The sequence below is a fragment of the Myiozetetes cayanensis genome, unplaced genomic scaffold (assembly GCF_022539395.1).
Source record: "Myiozetetes cayanensis isolate MyiCay16 unplaced genomic scaffold, myiCay2020 scf152, whole genome shotgun sequence".
Lineage (NCBI taxonomy): Eukaryota > Metazoa > Chordata > Aves > Passeriformes > Tyrannidae > Myiozetetes > Myiozetetes cayanensis.
In genome coordinates, this window is record NW_026087182.1 from 57973 (window position 1) to 72958 (window position 14986).

General features: G+C 43.8%; 1 protein-coding gene across 1 annotated transcript; it reads right to left on the bottom strand.

The window, feature by feature from the left end:
- Window positions 1-5427: 5427 nt before the first annotated feature.
- LOC126637602 (uncharacterized) lies at window positions 5428-8849 on the bottom strand. Its single transcript, XM_050310975.1, has 2 exons — window positions 7899-8849; window positions 5428-7407 (listed from the first exon to the last, which is right to left on the bottom strand). Exon 2 carries the CDS (start codon window positions 7120-7122, stop codon window positions 5428-5430), a length of 1695 nt encoding a protein of 564 aa, XP_050166932.1. The 5' UTR covers window positions 7123-7407; window positions 7899-8849.
- Window positions 8850-14986: the final 6137 nt, after the last annotated feature.

A 14986-nucleotide genomic window follows, 5' to 3' on the forward strand; every position in this document is an offset into this window, starting at 1 on the left:
AATGCTTTGACAGACCTCAACCTTGATGAACAGCACCTAGACAAGTTTTGTTATCGAACTTTCAAGAAAGTTACCAACCCAAATTGCGGCCATGATGAAAAATTACTATGACTTAAGTCCCACTGTGCCTTTGACCTAAACAGTGGTCTATACTTAAAAGACCCTTTGAGCTCTCCTGGACCACAGTGGGCTGCAAACAGCAATCTCCTGAGTAGAAGGGCTCCAGAGTCAGTGAATTCTCAAGTTTGCTATACTTGGAGGACCACTGCTGAATACCAACAGTGGAGCCTGGGCTTATACCCCACTCCTTGGTCTCAGTGCCTGCGATGAGAAGGTGCAAAGGCATCAGCATGAGTATTTCACTGAACTCAGGGAATTTGATGCCGAGGAATTTTTGCCCCAAAAGGCACGGAGAAACTGCTTTAGAGACAAGGTTTTGTTTCTTTAAAAGCAGGAGGTATTTTATTGCAACGCGTTGGGGAGCTCTCCAGGTCGCCCTGGGCAAAGAGCTCCGATCGTGTTACAATCAGCATAGCTCTTTTATACAGTTTTTGAGGTATAGGATTACAACACAATCATGCATATTCATTAAATTGCAACATCTAATTGTAATATTCATATGAAGGTGGAGTCTGGGCGGAGTCTTCAATTTGGGGAGATTTCACGGTGGGAGTTCCTGTTGCCTTCCTCTGGGCGGGGGTCGTGTGTGAGTCTTCCTCACTGTAAACTTCTGAACTTTCTTTAGATCTTCTCCTTTTAAGGCAGTTTTGGCAAACACAATAAGGTCAGGCTGACTTTTGGCTCATCCTACGATTTGCTGAGTTGCTTTCTCTGTGAGGAATGCAGCTATCTCTCTAGGACTGCTCTAGGATTCGCTGAGTTGCTATCTCAAGGACTGCCTAGTTTCCTAATGTTAAGGTTTTGAAATTTCTCTTACAATTTTGTGTTAACCTTTTATGTTTCAAAGTTTTAAGTGAGTGGCTTCATTCCCCCCTTTTCTTATAACTTACGAATTCTTTTGTCAAGTTTTAATCTCTAAGGGACGTTGGTAAGATTGGATCATTGCCTAAAGTGTTTGGGTTTTTGTCATTAAGGATTTCAGTCTGCTCCATAGGTATATGTTTGTGAGTGTTAGTAAAGCATAGCTATGGTTATGATTAGTATTGGGTGCACAAGGTAGTGGAATACTTGAGTTGCTGTTGGGGAATGCCCTGTAAAAATATCCCACTAATGGTAGTGCCGTGTCCATATTCACACAGGACTTTTACTCAGGGGCTTGGTACCCAAACAATTATCTGCAGATGCTGGCGTTTCGCTTGTTTCTTCCTCTTGCTAGTTCTCCGGAGCTTTCTTGACTCGTGAGTAATGAATCCATGTAGGTCGCTCTTTGATCCGGACCGCGGTGAAGGTGGTCAGCAGAATTTGGAAAGGTCCTTCCCACTTTTCTTGTAGGGGTTTTCCTAAGAGATTCTTAACATATACCCAGTCACCGGGGTTGAACAGGTGTAATTTACAATCAGGCTGTTTGGGTTGATGTTCTATCACCACAGCTGTACTTTTATCAAAATGTTTCCCTATAGTGATTACATAATCATAAATGTACTGATTACCTATTTGGTCTACAGCATCTCCATTTACAATCTGCATAGCGTAAGGTCTTCCATACAGAATTTCAAATGGACTCAATTTTTCTTTTGATCTAGGTTTGACTCTCAGTCTGAGTAGAGCAATAGGCAAAGCTTGATACCACTGCAAATTGGTTTCCTGGCATATCTTAGCAATTTGTTGTTTAATCAGGTGATTCATCTTTTCGACTTGCCCACTAGCCTGAGGCCGGTAGGGCGTATGTAACTGCCACTTAATTTGTAATGCCTTGCTTATTGCTCTTACTACTTTTGCACAAAAATGCGTACCTCTGTCTGAAGATATACTTCTCGGTACCCCAAATCGGGGTATTATTTCGTTTAATAAAACCTTGGTTACTTCTCTTTCTTTATTTGTCCTACAAGGGAATGCTTCAGGCCACCCAGAAAATGTGTCAGTTAATACTAATAAATATCGAAACCCCCCTTTTCTTGGGAGTTCTGAAAAATCAATTTGCCACACTTCACCTGGGAATTTACCTCGATTTATGGCTCCCTGATGTACCTTCGTCCCAGTATTTGGATTATTCTTTAGGCATCGCTCACATTGAGATGTGACGTATTTTACTGTAGTAAAGAGTTTTGGTCCTGCTATTCGGGTTTGTAAATATTGATAGAGTGGGTCTAAGGCCCAATGGGCTTTTTCATGTTCTGTCTTTACAAACTGCCACATTAATTTTTCAGGTATTATTAGTTGACCTGTTTCTAACTGTCCCCACCCGTTGTCTAACAATTTACCCTTGTTCTTTTTAATCCATCTTTGATCTGATTCTTGATAATTTGGTTGAAAATCTGTATCTAATTCTCCCGGTATTAAAGCTGTTATGGTTATTTCTTCAGTTTTTGCAGCAGCTAATTTGGCTTCTGCATCTGCCTTCCTATTCCCTATTTCTGGAACTGTGTTACCTTTCAGGTGTCCCTTACAATGCATTATGGCCACCTGCTCTGGGAGTTGGACCGCTTCTAACAACCTTAGAATTTCTTCTGCATGTTTAATTGTTTTCCCCTGGGCAGTTAATAGTCCCCTTTCTTTCCAAATCGCTCCGTGAGCATGTACGACAGAGAAAGCATATTTAGAATCAGTCCAAATGTTAATTCGCATACCTTCTGCTAATTCCAGGGCTCGGGTAAGAGCAATCAGTTCTGCCTTCTGGGCCGAAGTCCCTGCAGGTAGGGGATTTGATTCAATTACCTCTTCTGTTGTGGTCACTGCATAGCCTGCCATTCTTACTCCTTGCTTCACGAAGCTGCTGCCGTCCGAGAACCAGTTGTCCGCATCTTCAAATGGTTCCTCCTTGAGGTCTGGACGACTGGAATAGACCGCTTCGATCGTTTCCAGGCAATCATGTTCGAGAGGTTCTGCCGGAATTCTCCCTTCTAGAAATGAAGCTGGGTTGACAATGTTAGTTACTTGAATGGTTACATCATCTGATTCAGCTAGGATGGCTTGATACTTTAGGAATCTTGAAGGCGATAACCAATGGTTACCCTTTTGTTCCAGCACTGCTGAGACAGTATGAGAGACTAACACAGTCATTTTCTGGCCTAGCGTAAGCTTTCTGGCCTCTTCTATGTTGATAATCACTGCGGCCACTGCTTTTAGGCACCCAGGCCAGCCTTTGCTTACTTCGTCCAATTGTTTGGAGAAATAAGCTACAGCTCTCTTATGTGGTCCCAACTGCTGTGCTAGAACTCCCAGAGCCATCCCCTGCCGCTCATGGGAGAATAACCAAAACGGCTTAGTTACATCTGGAAGACCCAAGGCTGGGGCTTTCATGAGTTCTTGTTTCAGTCTTTTAAAAGCTCCTTCTGCCTCGGGAGTCCAGGTTAAGGTACTCGTAGTCCCCTTTAGTAAGTCATATAGTGGTTTGGCAAGTATTCCATATTGATGAATCCATAATCGGCACCAACCTGTCATTCCCAGAAAGGCCCGTAGATCTCTTACCGTTTCTGGTCTGGGCATCTGACAGATGGCTTCTTTTCTTGCTGTGCCTAGAGATCGTTGTCCTCTGGAGATTTCATATCCCAGGTATATCACCTTTTCTTGTACCAGCTGTGCCTTTTGTAGAGAAACTCGATATCCACTTAAGCCCAAAAAGTTTAGCAGGGAAATAGTCCATTCAATGCACTCCTCTTCTGTTTCAGTTGCTACCAATAAATCATCTACATATTGTAGAAGGGTACCATTTCCCAGTGGCCTTTCCCATTGTTCTAATTCTTTGGCCAATTGGTTTCCAAAAATCGTGGGACTGTTTTTATATCCCTGCGGTAACACAGTCCAAGCTAGTTGAGTCTTTCTCCCCGTTTTAGCAGATTCCCACTCAAAAGCAAAAATTTTCTGGCTTGTCAGAGCTAAGGCTAGGCAAAAGAATGCATCTTTTAGGTCTAATACTGTGAACCATTTTAAATTTTCCCTCAATTTGGTTAGAAGAGTATAGGGATTTGCTACGACCGGGTGTAAAGTTTTTGTAATTTCGTTCACTGCCCTTAAATCTTGGACTAATCTATATGTCCCATTCGGTTTCTTAACAGGTAGGATTGGTGTATTAAAATCTGATTCACACTCTACCAATAATCCTAGTTCTAGAAATTTCTCTATTATTGGTTCAATTCCCCTTCTATCTTCCAACCTCAGCGGGTATTGTTTTCTTACTACCGGTTTTGTTCCTGGTATTAACTCAATATTAATAGGAGCTGCTCGTTTTGACCTTCCAGGTACATCAGTAGCCCATACTAGTGGGTATACTTCACTCATAATGCGTTCAATGCTATGATTTTCAGGTTTTGGTTCTATATAACTGATTGTTAAACTTAAAGCTGTTATTAGTTGTTCATCATTCACTTGAAATTCAAGTTTATCTTTATTGAATTTTATTACAGCCCCTAAATTCTCCAATAGGTCTCTACCTAGTAGAGGCTTTGGAGAATTTGGTAAATACAAAAATTGATGAATTCCCATTTGTTTCCCAATTTTATATTTAATAGGTTTTAGAAAGTAGGCTTTTTCTGGTTGGCCTGTCGCTCCCACGACCTGTACAAATTCATCACTTTTGGGTACCAATTCTTGATTCAGAACCGAAAACGTTGCTCCTGTATCTATTAAAAAGTTTAATTTCTTTTCACCTTTCCCTAGCTCCATTTTAACCAGTGGGTCTGCTAGGGAACGACTCACCGGTCCCCCTCATTCACTGTTTTGATGTGCAATGGTAGCGATTGCAGGTCTCTCTCCTAGCAGAGGACAATCTCATCTCCAATGTCCTATCTGCCAGCAATTAGCACACTGATTTGGTTTTATCCCAGGCAGATGGGGTTGAGATTCTCTTTTCCCACTCCCTTTTGCTGGGTAACCTCTACCTCTGCCTCTGGTATTGAATTGTGGAGGCTTTACATTGGGGGCTGCTACTGCTGCTGCCACTATTCGAGCAAACCTTTTATCTTCCTTTTTCTTCTCTTCTTTATCTCTGTTGTTATACACTTTCCAGGCCTCGTTCATCAATGTTTCTAGGTTTCTATTTTCCGGGTGCTCAAGCTTTTGCAATTTCTTTCTGATATCTGGGGTGCATTGTCCCATTACTAACCCCAATAACTGTTGCTTCCCTTCCTCCGATGCTGGGTCGAGGGGTGTATACTGTCTCATAGCTGTCCTAAGTCTGTCCAAAAATTCTGAGGGGGTTTCATCTTTCCCCTGTCTGACATCATATAGCATTGCCCAGTTGATGGCTTTAGGTATTGCATTTCGCAGACCAATTGCTATCAGCTTTCTATATTGCACCAGCCGCCCATACTAGACTGGATTATTCAGATCCCATTCTGGGTTTCGATTGGGGAAAACTACGTCTACTCTTTCTGGTAGTAACGCAGCATGCTCTCTTCCTGTTCTTAACACGAGTTCCTTTTCTGTTTCTGTTAATTCTGACAGCATTACCTCTATGTCTTCCCAATCAATATCCTGATTCTTTGCCAGTAATTCAAACCTCCTGGCTACTCCCTCTGGATTCTTTCTGAAATTTCTTACCTCTTCTCTCCAGCTATTTAGATCGCTTGTTGTAAATGGTACTTTTATTCGTGCCTGTTCTCCTGCAATAGGCATTATCCTTCTGAGGGGAGCTATCATATAACCTTCATCTCTCTCTTTCGCTTCCTTCCGTGCTGCCGATCTAGTATAGTATGAATTGCTAATCCCTTCCCCAGGATCTTTCTCCTGGGTTTCGAGATCTATTTTATTCTTTCTCTTCCCTGTTCTCTTTTTCTGTTTTTGTTCCTCATTCTCAGTTTCCGATCCTTCCGCCAAATCATCCTCTATTAACCCTCTGGTATGGTTTACACAGTCCAGCCGCCTCTCCTTCTGTGTTTGGATGAGACGCTGTCTACGCTCAACCCGCTCTGAGACACTGTCCTCTTTGTCCTCCTCTGTCCCTTGTATCTCTCTTTTATCCTCTATCTGAATGACTATACTCAATTTCTGTGAGTTGTCTGCTTTTTTGTTCTGGCTAACTATATCATCATCATCACTGCATCTTAGTTCAGGGAAGCTACCCCCGTTTCTGGTGCTCCCTGATCCTGGCAGGCAGCCTGGTCCTGGCAGGTCGCCTGGACTTGGCGGGCTGTCTGATCTTCGTGAGGTGTTTTCATCTCTTGGTGTACTGCAACCTCTATTTTGGCTACCTCTCACTTTAGGTGGGCTATTTTTCCTTTCCCGACCCTCTAGCTCCAGTCGTGGTGAGCTGTCCTTTTTCCTCCCAGTCTCCGAACTGAGAGGACTACTCTCTTCCCGGTAAGATTCTGAGCCTTGTGGGCTACTCAGCTTTTGTGATCCGCTTTCTCTCCCACAACTTTCCGATCTTGCTGGGCTGCTATCCTCCCAACTGTTTTCTAATCTTTGGGGGCTGTAACCGTTCTTGGATCTGCTCTGTTCCAGTGACATATCCCCTAACAGACTAGTGTCTCTTTCACCCTCCCTTCGCTTGGGCAGAGGAACCCCATATCCTGGCGCGAACGGCTGATACTCCCATAAGCTTATTTCGCTTTCTTTTCCGCTATCCCTCCTCGTTAATTTAAGGCATTGCTGTCCAATACTACAGGCATCACAGCAACGCTCCTTAGGTTTTAAATTTTTCTTATCTTTCTCTAAGGCCAGTACCAGGGGATCTTGGGGTGCTACATTCACCCCACACTCCTTCTGCCACTCTGGTTTATTTCTCAAGGTGAAAAACATATCGCAGTACATTACTTCGTCCCATTTGCCTAGCCGACGGAGGAACAACATGAGTTGTAAAATCGTGTTATAATTAATTGTTCCCTCCGGAGGCCATTTTTCATCATCATCCAACTTATATAGAGGCCACCACTGTGTACAGTATTTTAAAAGTGTCTTTTTACTTATGTTTCCCCCTGGAATTCCCCCTAATTCTTTCCAATGCTTCAAGACACATCCTAAGGGGGTTTTCATATTTATATCTTTACTTTGTTGGCTTCCCATTATTATTTTCTGGATCTATACCTCTATATCTCACCAGATTTTTACACTTTATGCACACAATTTTCAATCGCTTCGTCCGTCTCTGGCCTGGCTTCTCGCGAAGAACAGGAACCGCAGATTAGGACTCCGCACTCACTTCGTGCTTATTTGCACGTCTCATTCACACGCATTCACGCCTGTACACTTTTGTTCTTACCTCTTAGCTTATTGCTTTACCAAATAAAGTCGCGAGGTGTCGCTTGCAAACCGGAAAATACTGCTGCCCGATATTCAGTCTGTTGCAAGCTAAAAGATATATCGTTTATAAAGTATTTGATCCCTGTCTCATCTTAATCGAGTACAATTCCTTGTATTCTCTTTAGGCTTACATGTACTGTTACACTATAGAATAAACAATTACAGAAAGACCAGATTTTTATCCTAAGATTTAGACGCGCAGTCCATTAAACAGTACATAAAATAAGCAGAATTTAAGAAAATAAGCAAAACTCATATTTCATACAATTAAGTTTTTCTTGAGAGAAGTTATTGGAACCGTTCCCAGAGATTGGCACCTCTCCCAGAATTTGTCGAAACTCTCCCAGAGTTTTGGAAATAATCCCAGATTAGTTAAAACACTACAACAGACAAGCGATACGACAGACAAGCGATACAACAGACAACTTTTGCCGGCAAACTTATCCGCTCCGGTGGGACTCTAACCCACGATTACCTGGAAGCCCACCCCGAGGCCGGGACTCTAACCCGATTTTTTTTGGGACTCTAACCCACAATACCTGGGGGTGGCCAATTCCAGGCCGGGACTCTAACCCGTAGGGGATTATATGCTGGGGCGTCCCCTCAGCGTTCCCCTGGGGGTAACGTCTTACCCCCGTTTCAATAGAGCGCTTTCTATTCCGAAAACATATAAAGCAAAATACAATAACATATAAAGCAAAACACAATAACATATAAAGCAAAATACCTCTTAATTTAAAGCAGGAGTTCTTGTCCGCCGTCGCACGTAGGTCCGAGGGGTCTGAGGAGTCTCTACCGACAAAAATCCGCCGGCAGGGCCCAGAGAGTCCCTAGACCCCCAGGCCCCGGCTCAGGAGGACTAAAACCTCCTGCCTGGCTTCGCCAAAAATGATGCCGAAATTTTGCCCCAAAAGGCACAGAGAGACTGCTTTAGAGACAGAGTTTGTTTCTTTAAAGCAGGAGGTATTTTATTACAACGCGTTGGGGTAGCTCTCCAGGTCGCCCTGGGCAAAGAGCTCCGTCGTGTACAATCAGCATAGCTCTTTTATACAGTTTTTGAATATAGGATTACAACATAATCATGCATATTCATTAAATTGCAACATCTAATTGTAATATTCATATGAAGGCGGAGTCTGGGCGGAGTCTTCAATTTGGGGAGATTTCACGGTGGGAGTTCCTGTTGCCTTCCTCTGGGCGGGGGTCGTGTGTGAGTCTTCCTCACTGTAAACTTCTGAACTTTCTTTCGATCTTCTCCTTTTAAGGCAGTTTTGGCAAACACAATAAGGTCAGGCTGACTTTTGGCTCATCCTACGATTTGCTGAGTTGCTATCTCTGTGAGGAATGCAGCTATCTCTCTAGGACTGCTCTAGGATTCGCTGAGTTGCTATGTCAAGGACTGCCTAGTTTCCTAATGTTAAGGTTTTGAAATTTCTCTTACAATTTTGTGTTAACCTTTTATGTTTCAAAGTTTTAAGTGAGTGGCTTCAAATTTTTCACAGGTATATACCTTGTACATACTTCTTTATGTCTGTGGGAGTGCTAATGTGAATAAGCTACAGCAAATGTACTATGAATGTTGCTCTCTTAGATTCTTAAGTGCATTAGATTAATAAGTAAGGTAGGCCTATAGGTGAATTACTGTTGTGTTTATAGTAAATTCTATAGAGTCTTTTGTTAAATTGTTTAAATTAGGCTACCTATTAAGCGATGTTAAGTATTGTTAAAACCTTTCGACCTAAACCATTGGTCAAGTCTAGGGCTAAGTTTAGCAAGGGGGTCCACTCTGAACCTTGTGACTCAACAGGAGTGTTTCCCTTATTACTTTTTATCCTTACCCTTTCCTATACTTACCCTTTTTTTGTCCCCAGCCTCCATGTAGATCATTTTTGGTTGATTTTAGTTTTAGATTGATTGATTTTATATTTAAGTCAGATTATTCTCTGTGTACTTTAACCATCTAGTAAGTAGCAGAGTGAACCTTTGCCAATGAACTTTGTCATGTGTGTCGTGGTTTTGCCCAACCGGCCAGCCCCTAGGGCTGAAGATGGTTTTGTCCAGGTGGATTTCCGGACAAAAAGACCAATCAAAACTCTTAGTGGCGCCTTTGCTAATTACATATTTAAGAAAAGGGAAAAGAAGGGTGATTGTGCAGTTGAAATTAGGAACGGCAACCATGTAGGAGAGGCGACGGGCCCCGAGTGGGTCAAGGCCTCCCTCCTCCCCTGACCCTGGGCCGGGGGCAGGTGCAGCACTGAAACCCCCCTTCTCTCTTGTAAGAGAGTGAAGAAAATAAAACTTTAGAGAAGGACTGACTACTTGGACAGAAACTGCTGCAAAAGAATTCTGACAAAGAGATAACAAAATGTTCAAGGCCAGAACTGCAGCAGGAGAGAGAAGGAAAGTTCGAAGGAGGGGGGGCTGCTTCTTCCCTCTTTCGTTCTCTCCCTTCAGCAGGGAAAAGACTGAAAAATAATCCCTACCACCTGTAGAAGTTTGTTGGAATGAGGAGACCCTCATGCTACTCACAGAGGAGCTTGTGGATGTACCAGGAAGTCGAGACTTCATGAGAGGGACTGAAATGAGGCAGAGTCCTGTTGAAGATTTATGACCCTGAGGCTTACGCCAGAGCAAAAAACGGCTCGGGTAAGCTTGGGATCTCAGTGAGAGATCCATGCTGTTAGTACTGGAGATTTGTGACCCTGAGGAAAACCTATGCTGGAGCGAGACGGCTCGGGTAGGGATGTTGGGATCCATGTGTGGGATCCATGCTAGACCCATGCCAGAGAGGTCTATCAAGGACTGTTCTCCCATGGAGAGGGACCTCCACAGGGAAACAGGGGTGGATTCATAAACCATTATCCCCTGTAACCCCGTGGAAGAAGATCCATGGTAAGCAAGTGTCCTCTTGAAAGACCATGGAAGAAAAAACCTTCAGGGCCTGGGTAACCCCCAGCCTCTGGTTTTAGCCCAGGAGGGGGGTAGGTCCAGTCTTGGAGCTGACAAAGGGAGATGAAAGAGTTCCAGCTGTGACAAGAGTGCTGCAGAGTTATTGAAAAGACTTGGAACTCCGAGAATGGAGAAAGAAACTACTTTTCCTCCTTGGACTGATAAAAAGGGGGAAGAAGTATTTTCTGTAAATACATAGTACTTTTACTTAAGTAAAATTATTATAGATGTAATTCTTTAGTAGTTTTTATTTTGCTAGTAATAAATGTTCATATTATTTTCCCAAATCCAGTCTCTTTTGTCTGCATAAACCTTCTCTCAACTAATAGTAATTGTGTGGGGGGTGTGAAAGCAAATTGACCCAGAGCAAAACCACGACATATGTGTCGTGGGTTTACTTTGGGTCAATTTTCTCTCACCCCCCACACAATTGCTATAAGTTGAGAGAAGGTTTATGCAGACAAAAGAGATTTGATGTGGGGAGAATAATATTAGGATTTATTACTAGCAAGATAAAAACTAAAGAACTATATACACAACAATTCTAAGTAGGCAAAAGTGCTATGTATTTACAGAAGTACCCCTCCCCCCTTGTATCAGTTTAGGAGGAGGAGCTGTCTCTGTTCCATTTCCAGAGCTACAGGTCTTCCAAATAATTTTGCAGCACTTGAAAGTTGCTCTTCTATTATCTCTAGGGCGACACTTCAGATTCGTTGCAGCTGGGACTGTTTCTCTTTCTCTCTCTCTTCTATGTTGACCTCAAGGCTGGGCCTACCACCCCCTGGGCTAAGACCGGAGGCTGGGGGTTACCCAGGCCTTGTGAGGTCCTCCATGGACTGCAAGGGGACACTTGCCTTACCATGGTCTTCCCACAGTACAATGGGTTTTGAGTCCACCCCTGTTTCTTGTGGGGTCCCTCCTCATGAGACACAGTCTTTGACGGACCTCTCTAGTGTTAGTCTACCTTCGGGCAACAGTTCTTCCATTCTCTGCTGTCCCTTAAGGTCACAAATTCAGCTGCACCACCATGGATCCCTCACTGGGATCACAAGATCCTACCCGAGCCAACTTGCTCCAGTGTAGGTCTCTCTCTCCGTGGGCCACAGGTCTCCAACAGGACTCTGTTTCATCTTAGGCCTCCCACAGAGTCACATCTTCTTCATGTACTCCTCTGCTTTGGCATGGGTTCCTTCATGAGCTGCTGAGGAGGGTCTTCACTCCCCAACAATCTTCTGCAGATGGCAGGGTGTTTTTTTATTTTTCAGTCTTTTCCCTGCTGAAGGGAGAGAAAGAGAGAGGGGCAAAGCGAAGGAGCCCTGCCTTCGGGTTTCTCTTCTCTCTCCTCTGGCTGCCATCTTTGACCTTGGAGGCTGCACTATCTCTGTGCCAGAATTCCTTCTGCAGCATGTCTCATCCAGGTTCTTCTCTAAAGTTTTTTTTCTCTACTCTGTTACAGGAGAGAAGGGGGCCTGGCCCCCCCTCACCCGGGCCAGACTTGGCCCAGTGTGGGGGGCAGACGCCTGGGCCCAACATGGCCAGCTGCTACGCTGGCTCTCCCATTTTGTTTCTGCACAACAACCTTCTCTTCCGTTTTCTTAAATATGTAATTGGCAGAGGCATTACTAAAACTTTTGATTGGTTTTGCTCCAGAAATTCACCTGGAAAATCTATTTTCAGCCCCGATGGGAACTGGTGAACCCATGACATCATGCTTTCACTTTAATATTAAATCTGCTGTTACTGATGCCTTTGCCGGTGATCCTTTGAGTGACCTAAAACACTCATTTGGGACACCTGCTACCTGCAAGACAGCAACGGTCTGGCTGTACTGGGGTGAGTCAGGGACAGGTAATAGAAACAGAACCACTCCTAGCAAGTATGAGGGCACAAGGAGCAGAACTAGTAGCTTTGATGCATGCAGCACATCTGGGAAGAGGGAAACGACCATACAGACTCTCGGTATGCTTTCGGGGTATGTCATGCAACAGGAATGTTATGGAAAGAACAGGAATTTTTAATTTTAAATTTTCATCTAGCCACTTTGAACAATTTTTATGCCCTATCTCAGATAATCATTGTCTATTTGAAATGAAATATCAATGCTGGTAAAGGAGACCAAAGTAACAGTGGAGTTGGAATTCAAGATAAATTGATATTTTCCTGATTAAATAGATCTCAATATATCAGTGTACTAAAACTTGAACCTTTGGTGATGTGTGTGTCAATTTTGACTGAAATTGGAGAAAAACAAGTGAAAGTATTGTCTACCTGAAAATGAACGAAGAGCCTTGAACTTGGATTAATGCTGCTACTACACGTACATATTTCTGCCCAAATTCATGCCAGAAGCACCTCAACAGGTTATTTCTGGAGACTGAGTGATAATTGTGAAACTCTGCCATGGCCCTGTCCTGTGAACTCTGCATGTTAGTCAGGAACTGTTCTGGGCCATACTTCCTGTTTCCAGGCTGGCAAAGAGGGTAGATAAGAAAAGAAATAAACAAAATATTACTATTGGATTCAATAATTAGTTTTTCCCATGACTTCCTGACACAGGAAGGCACCTTGCTGGACCTGTTGTTTGCTAACAGAGAAGGTGATGTGATGGTTGGAGGTTGTCTTGGGCATAGCAATCATAAAATGATGGAGCTTTTGATTCTTGGAGAAGTAAGGATTGGGGTCAGCAGAACTGCCACCTTGGAGTTTCAGAGGGCAGACTTTGGCCTGTTTAGGGGCCTGATTGACAGAGCCTCTTGGAAGGCAATCCCGAAGGGCAAAGGAGTCCAGAAAGGCCGGACATTCTTCAAGAAGGAAATCTTAAAGGTGCAGGAGTGGTCTGTCCCTATGTGCCAAAAGACGAACTGGTGGGGAAGAAGACCAGTGTATTGGTTTGGCCGGCTTTTCTTCCCAAGGTCAAATTGCCCCCTCCCCCTCTCCCGCTCGTTCAAGCAAGGGGAAAAAAAAACAACCACCAAAAACCCGAAAGAAGCCTGGACAAAACTGGATTATATCATAAATATATATTGACATATATTTACAATTATATATATAATTTGTACATGCAATAGGGAGTTCCCAAGGGAAAAGGGAGGGGAAACAGGGACAAAAACTAAAACAAGTAACCTCCAAATACACACCGTTAGTAGGGAGCTGGCGAATAAACAGGAAAAAAATGAATTAAATACTTCCCTGAATTAGACAGCAAAAGTATACAAAGCACCAACCAACTTCCCACGCCTCCCGGAGGGTCGGAGATCACGGCAGGTCCGAGTAGACAGGCCTTGGCCCACACAAGCAAAGACCGTCTGCAGAGAGATCTGTTGTCCTCAACCACAGGAAGAAAGAAGAGGGAGGTCTCTAATCTTCATCTTATTTATACCCTGGTTTATGTAAAAATCCTATGGAATACTGGGTACATGGCCACTTCCTTGATTACAAGCTGGTTACCAGGAAGACCTAGACTAAAACCATCACAACCAGTCTGGCCAAACAGAGAGCTTTGGCTGAAACTCAGAAAAAAACCAGAGTTTATGACCCTTTGAAGAAGGGACAGGCAACTCAGGAGGACTACAAAGATGTGAATGTATGCAGGGAGAAAATTAGAATGGCCAAAGTTCAACTAGAATTTATTCTTGCTACTGCAGTAAAAGACAATAAAAAATGTTTCACTAAATACATTAGCAAAAAAAGGAGGGCTAAGAGAATCTTCATCCTTTATTGGATGCAGGGGAAAACACAGTGACAGAGGATGAAGAAAAGGCTGAGGTTTCAGCCTTTTGGTTGTCTGTGATTTCCAGAGAATTTTGGGAGGATGCTTCTGTTGTTTGAGGTGCTTGGATATTGTCATAGGAAAGCTGGAAAGCAGCTTTGGAACTATCCAGTTCAATTTGTAGCTTGTTTTGTACAGTACAACTGTGATTATAATAATGGTGAAGTGGGTTCACCCTGGTTGGATGCCAGGTACTCACTAAAGCCACTCTCTCACTCCCCTCTGCAACTGGACAGAGGAAAGAGAATACAAAGAAGGATTCATGCGTTGAGATAAGAGCTGGGAGAGGTCACTTACTGATCACCACCACGGGCAAAACAGACTCAAAGTGGGGATAATACTTAAATTTATTACTAACAGGATCAGAGCAGAAGAGTGAGGAATAAAATAATCTTAAAAACACCTTCCTCCCATCCCAAGCGGTGCAGGGAGACAGGGAATGGGTGTTGCAGTCAGTTACTGTTTCTGTTGCTGCTCAGAGAGAGGAGTCCTTCCCCTGCTCCCATGGGGTCCCTCCCACAGGAGACAGTCATTCACAAACCTCTCTGGTGTGAGTCCATCCCACGGGTAACAGTCCTTCACAAACTGCTGCCATGTGGGTCACTTCTACATGGGGTGTAGTCCTTCAGGAACAAACTGCTCCAGCGTGGGTCTGCCACAGGTCACAAGTCCAACCAGGCAAACCTGCTCCATTGTGGGTTCCTCTCTCCATGGGTCAGCAGGTCCCTGCCAGGACCCTGCTCCAGCATGGGCCTCTCACAGGGTCACAACCTCATTTGGGCATCTGCCCACTCCAGCATGGACTCCTTTCTCAATGGGCTGCAGGTACCCGGTAGGACCCTGCTCCATCTTGGGCCTCCCATGGGGTCACAGCCTCCTTTGGATATCTACCTTCTCCAGCGTGGGTTC

Excerpts from the sequence above, each read along its gene's own strand:
- LOC126637602 (XM_050310975.1), bottom strand. The coding sequence starts at position 7,122 with ATGGGAAGCCAACAAAGTAAAGATATAAATATGAAAACCCCCTTAGGA.